At 43.4% G+C, this 6,796-nt stretch overlaps 1 protein-coding gene across 1 annotated transcript; it reads left to right on the top strand.

Annotated features, from left to right (window-relative positions):
* The first annotated feature begins 382 nt into the window (after positions 1 to 382).
* LOC146606961 (NACHT, LRR and PYD domains-containing protein 4-like) lies at positions 383 to 6,495 on the top strand. Its single transcript, XM_085349140.1, has 4 exons — positions 383 to 759; positions 2,895 to 3,095; positions 5,471 to 5,644; positions 6,320 to 6,495. Exons 1-4 carry the CDS (start codon positions 383 to 385, stop codon positions 6,342 to 6,344), a joined length of 777 nt encoding a protein of 258 aa, XP_085205266.1. The 3' UTR covers positions 6,345 to 6,495.
* The last annotated feature ends 301 nt before the right edge of the window (positions 6,496 to 6,796 follow it).

Below are 6,796 nucleotides of genomic sequence, written 5' to 3'. Positions count from 1 at the left end.
TCTTTTTAAACACGTGTTGGAACAACATCATTTGGACAAGATGATGTCTTTATAGCATCACATCGTTCCTCCACCTGATCAAACCACATGGGCTCAAACTGATCAAAAACAGCTGAGCAGGTGAATATTTTAGCCCCGGTGCGATCTCGGGCGAGAGTATCGATGATGGCCAAAGGGCAGCGTCCAGCTCTACGGCCGCTGAAGAGCAGACTCAACAGACGCGCGTGATGTGGATCCTACTGCTCTAAAACTGGAGCTTCTTCAATCCATTAAAGAGGACATTAGTACGCTGTTAAAAGAAGAAGTCAGAAATGCATTGAAAGAAGATTTTGACAATATAAGGGCTGACGTGCAAGGACTGAGAAATGAGATCACTAACAGCATGGCGGCGACGTGCGGCGAAGTTGATGGAGTAAAGGTTAGAGTGAAAGAAGCTGAGGATGGGCTGTCAATGTGGAGCGATGAGGTGACCACCCTGCAGTCTACAGTAGAGAGTATGAAGGAGGAGCTGTCTGACCTGAAGGATAAATGTGATGAAGGCAGGAAGCGGAGAGCTAACATCCACATCATAGGGATCCCAGAGGGCCTGGACTCGAGCTCCTCCACGGCCGTATCCGTGCTACTACGTGAAGTGCTGGGTATGGATAAAGACGTTATTGTCGACCGCTCACACAGGAGCCCTATCCTGAGAAAGCCAGCTGGTAACCCGCACGCCGTCATTGCCGAGCGTCACTACTACCAGGATTGTGTGGCTACGCCGTGCCAGGGCCCAAGCCCCGCTTGAGTTTAACGGACAACCTATTGCAATATTACGACTGGGCGATATGACCCAAAGTTCATATCTCGATATTCTTTAGCTGGATGGCGATATACGATATATATCTCGATATTTTTAAAGCCAGAAAGTACGAACAAAAAGAGAGTTCTTAGTCAAAGCTGTGTCCCAAATCTCACACAGGCACATTTATTAACATACAGCGTAGATGTACATGAAACAATTACTCAGAAATAAATGATCAGCATTTATTAAATAATAATGCTCCATAAATAAAAGAAAACAATGTTGTTTTTGTGCATAACAAACAGCTCACAATCGTGCAGTCAAAATGTAAACAGACGCTGAGCATAATAACAAGCAGCTGCTCTGTTCCCAGGTTCTACTGCGTGACTGACAGCCTGGAGTTTGAAACCCTCTTTGTAACCGTGTCTCTTACAGGTGCCATTTATGGTCCTTATACACACTCAATACAGTAATATTACGTTGAAGCAGAGTACGTATCACTCCGCAAGGCTCCTCGTAGCTGTAATGCTCCAACAATCCATCAAGCGGTGCGACCTCGTAGCTGAGCAAAGTCGTACCAAAACATCTTTTGAAAGGTTTCTGAGCGCCATGTAGCACATAAAATCGGTTCGAGGTCAGTAAGCACAACCAGAATTCATCCATAAGCCGCACTGTCGATTTATGAGAAAATTACAGGATTTTAAGTGCAGAAAATATAGTTTATGGTTTTCCTTTGATCTTAGCAAATATCTACGCCTCTAATTGGGACGACCACAGATTTTTCACTAATGTCTTTGCGCGGCTCCCCAATATGTCATCACACAATATCATCTTTGAGGGAGACCTAAACTGCTCATTATCTGCTATGGACCACAGTTCACACAAAAGTACACTTGGTCCAAAGTCAGCATGCGTCATTCAGAGCTTTCTTGATAATTATGGGCTGGCTGATGTATGGAGATTTCATAATCCTGCTTCACGTCAATACTCTTTTTTTCTAATGTCCATAAAACATATATTTGTATAGAAAAACGTCTCCCTTTAGTTACAGAATGTGATTATAAGACTCTGGTGATTTCTCCTCTTGCTTTTTCAATGTGTATTCCTGATGCCTGCTCCAACTATCAGCCATGGAGATTCAACTCAGTGTTGTTAGCAGATGAAGAGTTTGTCAGTTACAAAAGGTCTCAAAGACATTTTTTTTCTATCAATCAGACCCCAGAGATGTCATCATCAGTCATTTGGGAATCTCTAAAAGCATCTGAGAGGCCAAATAATTTCATTTTGTGCCAAACAAAGTGCAACACTGAAAGAACATCATCCATAAATATTGAGTAAGAACTGGACTCTCATACAGCGAGACTCAAATGCCTTTAAACATCAGCTTATCCTGCTGATCCAAGTCCAACACTGAGTTTGTAAAAACATGTTTGTCAATCATTTTGTTTGGTTTCTGAGGAAAATGATTCAATAACTTGCTGCTAATACACAACATTTCATCATATTTCCTCATAACCCTCTTTTGTCTGACCATTTGATCCCATTTGAATTTGCAATAAAGGATCCACAGAGTTTGGTGACAATAATGACAGTAGATGATTGTGTGAAAGTGCTGGAAGCAAATGAGTGTGTGATGTTCTTTCAGTGTTGCACTTTGTAGACGCTCCCTGAGCACTGGTCTCACAGCCAGCTGCACATAGAGACCAGTGTTGTTAGTCCAGGTCAGAAGATGACTTGTTGGAATGAAAATGAGCTTGTAGTTTGTCTGCTTTAATAATGTGACTGGAAAAAGGTGTTGGACTTCAAATATGTCCATTTCTGTCACACTTCACCTTTAAAAGTGAAGCCATGTGGTTCCTGGAAGGAAAAACACGACTTTTTCAAGTCTTTGTCCTGTTTTTATGAGAAATGTACGACTTTAATGTGAAACATTCAGAGTTTTTTCTCTTGTTGTGTTTGTTTGAAGCTACTTCCTGTTGGCTTCAGCTGTTTGGAGTTTCCATTTTCTAAACTTCTACATTCTGAACCTTCTTCAGCTCTGAACAGATGATGAAACACTGAATGATTTCAAGCACTTTGTCTAATAAACTTACATCTTTCATTCTTTATACAGATTGAAGGACTGTGGTTTGTCAGAGATCAGCTGTGATTATCTGGCAGCAGCACTGAAGTCCAACCCCTCCCATCTGAGAGAGCTGGACCTGAGTAATGACTACTCCTGGTTTTCGACCAACAACAACAAGCTGCAGGATCCAGGAGTGAAGCATCTGTGTGGTTTCCTGGAGAGTCCAGGATGTAAACTTGAAACTCTGGGGTCAGTCAGCATGTTTTAGTTGTGCTGAGATGAATATGATGTGAAAGTTGTGCTGACACTAAACTGCAGACATCAGGCTGATATTATACTGATCCACACTGAGGATCTTCATGGTAAAGTCTGTTTTCTTCTTCTCTGGTTTAGTCCATTGACTGCAGCAGAACAATGTTCACATTTCAAACCTTCAAAGAAGAAGAAAAATCCTCCACTGGAAAATTCACTGTGAAACTCTCAAACTCTTCATTGCACCTTAAAGTCTGTCTGACACTGAAATCCAAAGAAAAATGTGCGTTTGCTTTACAGACAGCAGTCCAACACAAACATACACACATCATCCAAAACACAGTCCAACATCCAAATCTCCTCCACTGCCAGCATGAATGATGGGAAAGAGAAGGAGGAACACTCTGACATTCAGGGTTAGAATGAGTTTCATCAAGCAGACTGTGAAGATCAAAGCTGCATTAGAAAGCTTACATGAATGAATGAGTGGACAGAAGTGGACAGAGATCATCTGAAGCACTTCAAAGGCTTTAAATCAGCACATTTCTCTTCATTCTTTATCAACTCTGTTAGTTTCTCTCAGTTTTCTGTGGAATGAAGCTAACAGCAGGCTAATAAGATGCTGACCAATAGGTTTCTATTAAAGGTTGTAATTTGTATATGAAAAAGTGCTTTGGCTCAGCAGGGATCAGCTTACAGGTAGAATACAGCTGCTGGATGGGATTAGCATGTCATAGCTATCTACCAAACTGCTAACTGGGGGATTTCAGGCCATCTATGGATCATTTTTGCTAACTGTTTATTCAGCTTAGGCTCACAGGGCTGCAGCCTATGCCCTAGCTGTCATAGGGCAAGAGGCGTGGTCCACCTGCACAGGTGAGCAGTCCATCACAGGGCCAACAGAGAGCGACAGAGAAGCACTCCCTCACATCCACACCTACAGCCAATTTAGAAGCACCAATGAACCTAAGCAGCATTTCATTGGACTGTGGGAGAACATCCAACCTCCACAGAAAGGCCCAGCTGACCAACAAGCTTCAACCTACAACCTTCTTGCTCTAAGGCACTAGTGCTAACCACTTTTGCCCATTTCAGCCCAAATCTTGCATCTTCCTGTTTCTGACTCCAGGCCAGCTCCACTAACACTTTCTCATCAGACACTGCCACCTAGTGGAGGAAGTCTTAGTTCCATTTGAAGCTTCAGATTACAGTTAGTTCCTTTACAAAGAGGTGGAGGTGGTGGGGCCACAGCACCATCATCACTGAGTGCCATAGGACACTTAACCTTTGTTTCCATATGCTGGGAACTTCCTGTTGTTCCAAGGAGGACTGGAAAATGTGTGAAAATCTCCCAGTCACTTCCTCACAGCACACTTCAATCATTTCCCTCCCACAGCATCAGGACCAGGGCTTTTTCTCTCTTTGGTCCCACTAAGAGATTTCCACACAAACACCTCATCAGTGGGACTCTCAGAGCTACCAGCCCTTTGCTACAATCACAAAGCTCTTCATTGAAATCAATGATATCAAAGCTGGAATCAAATGAGTCCAAGTCTTCTGCTGATTCAGTATCACATTCACCTTTGCTCCTTGTTCTGCATCCCCACCATGGACTTCATTCCTTTCCAAGCCAGCCTTGAGTGTCCTTTATTCAGCTCATCCTCTGCTTTACTTTTACACCTGATTTTAGCTGCTTTATCTCTCTTTCAACAGGTTTCTGTGCCTCAATCTTTTTCTTCTCTCCCTCATAACAAGACAGCTTCTTCTGCCTGAGAACATGTTGGAGTGATTTACTAATCCAGGGCTGCTTATTGGGGAAAATACTTCCTGTTTCCAAAGTAATCCCCATTTTTCCCAGAAAGAAATGTCAGTAGAAATCGATGATCTAAGTGAGAACATGAGCCCTTAAAAAGTCCCAGTGGGTGCAGTCAAAGCAGTCCCTCAGTCCCAGTATAGAGTCTTTGGTCCAGACTGGAACAACTGTGTGCCCAGTTTGAGCTCTCTTCAGTGCTGTGACCTGACAGACCCAGAGGGGCCATCACATCACATTTAGAAGCTCCCCTGATGGAGCCACAACACATGTCCAATACTTAGTCTGTCTTGTTGGACCAACTGGAAGAAATGATTCAAGGACTTAGTCACAGAACAGAGATTCAAATCTCCAAAATCCAACTGGCTGCATCAGGACATATAGTCTGAAACTCTGCACAGTTTCCTGTTTGAAGCTGCTTCCTGTTGGCTTCAGCTGTTTGGAGTTTCCATTTTCTAAACTTCTACATTCTGAACCTTCTTCAGCTCTGAACAGATGATGAAACACTGAATGATTTCAAGCACTTTGTCTAATAAACTTACATCTTTCATTCTCTATACAGATTGAGTGACTGTGGTTTGTCAGAGATCAGCTGTGATTATCTGGCAGCAGCACTGAAGTCCAACCCCTCCCATCTGAGACAGCTGGACCTGAGCTACAACAACCTGCAGGATCCAGATGTGAAGCAGCTGTCTGATCTTAAGAAGAGTCCAGACTATAGACTGGAGACTCTGTGGTCAGTAGAGTGATGGAGTGAGTGGGTGGTGCTGTCAGCAGTATTGTACTAAACACAGTCAGTATGAAACAAAGATCCAGTGTTTCCTGTAAAGCTGCAGCTTCTCAGTGAAGCTGTGAGAGGAGAACGGTGACAGGCTTCAGGATTGGACACAAACACTTCCTGTTTCTCACCTTTATGGTCACCATAGTAACGGCTGACACGCTCTGATCAAACACTGTCAACAGCCAATCAGCTCTCTGAACAAAGCAGCACGCAGACCAATGACTGCATTGATTTCCAAGTTTAAAGCAGTGAAGAACACAGTCTGTAGGTGAGGAAGAATTTAGTGAGAGCAGATGTTTGGATGGAATTCCTCCAGTTAACAGCTGGAACCGTCCATCTGGATTGTTGGGCTTGTTGTTGGGGTTCCTACAGAGCTCAAAGTGGACACACCAAGGTTCTTCTAATGAATGAAAGTCCAAACTCAAACTAGGAGGGAAAAACATTTTCAGCAACTTCAATAAAAATCCAAAGATTAGAAAAAGTGAAGCAACAATGAGTCCTAGTACAGTCCCAGCACTGACGTCCCTGCTGCTCTTTATACTGGATGTGCTGCATCACTGACTGACAGCTGATGAAGAGTCTCTGGAAACACTCGTTTATCTCCTCTGCTCTTCCTCCTTCTCTCTGCAGGTGGGACTCATGTTATATGTGCTGAGAGAGGAGCAGCTGTGTCCTGATGATCCAGAGAGGTTGAAGCAGCAGCAGCTTGTGTGTAGAGACGCTCTGACTGGGCCATGTTACTGGGAGGTGGAGAGGAGAGCTTCATCCAGCAGTGACTGACAGAGGAATGAAGTGCAGATGACTGTCAGTGCTGCAGAGTGAACTGCTCTGAGAACAGCTCCACTGTCAGACACAATGTAGAGTCCAGCATCAGCCCTGTGTGTCCCTCTGGATCTGACAGAGGATCATCAGTGTATCTGGACTGCTCTGCTGCTGCTCTGTCCTTCTACAGTCTCTGCACAGTCTCTGTCTCACTCTGGAAAGATTTTACAACTTGTTGTAATTACAGAACGTTAATATAATATTCAAACATGTGATCTTCTCTTTATTTCTGAATCTTTACCAAATAAAGAAAAACCAAACTAACAAACAGAAGCTGTCGTGTCC

The sequence above is a fragment of the Diplotaxodon limnothrissa genome, unplaced genomic scaffold (genome assembly GCF_057381915.1).
Source record: "Diplotaxodon limnothrissa isolate DT_005_m unplaced genomic scaffold, D_limnothrissa_male_GT1.1 unmapped_scaffold_1, whole genome shotgun sequence".
NCBI lineage: Eukaryota > Metazoa > Chordata > Actinopteri > Cichliformes > Cichlidae > Diplotaxodon > Diplotaxodon limnothrissa.
This window is presented reverse-complemented; position numbering and strand designations above follow the sequence as displayed.

Coding starts and splice junctions, on each gene's coding strand:
- LOC146606961 (XM_085349140.1), top strand. CDS start 383: ATGGCGGCGACGTGCGGCGAAGTTGATGGAGTAAAGGTTAGAGTGAAA. Junction 760..2,894: donor CAGGATTGTGTGGCTACGCC/GTGCCAGGGCCC, acceptor TTCTTTATACAG/ATTGAAGGACTGTGGTTTGT. Junction 3,096..5,470: donor TGTAAACTTGAAACTCTGGG/GTCAGTCAGCAT, acceptor TTCTCTATACAG/ATTGAGTGACTGTGGTTTGT.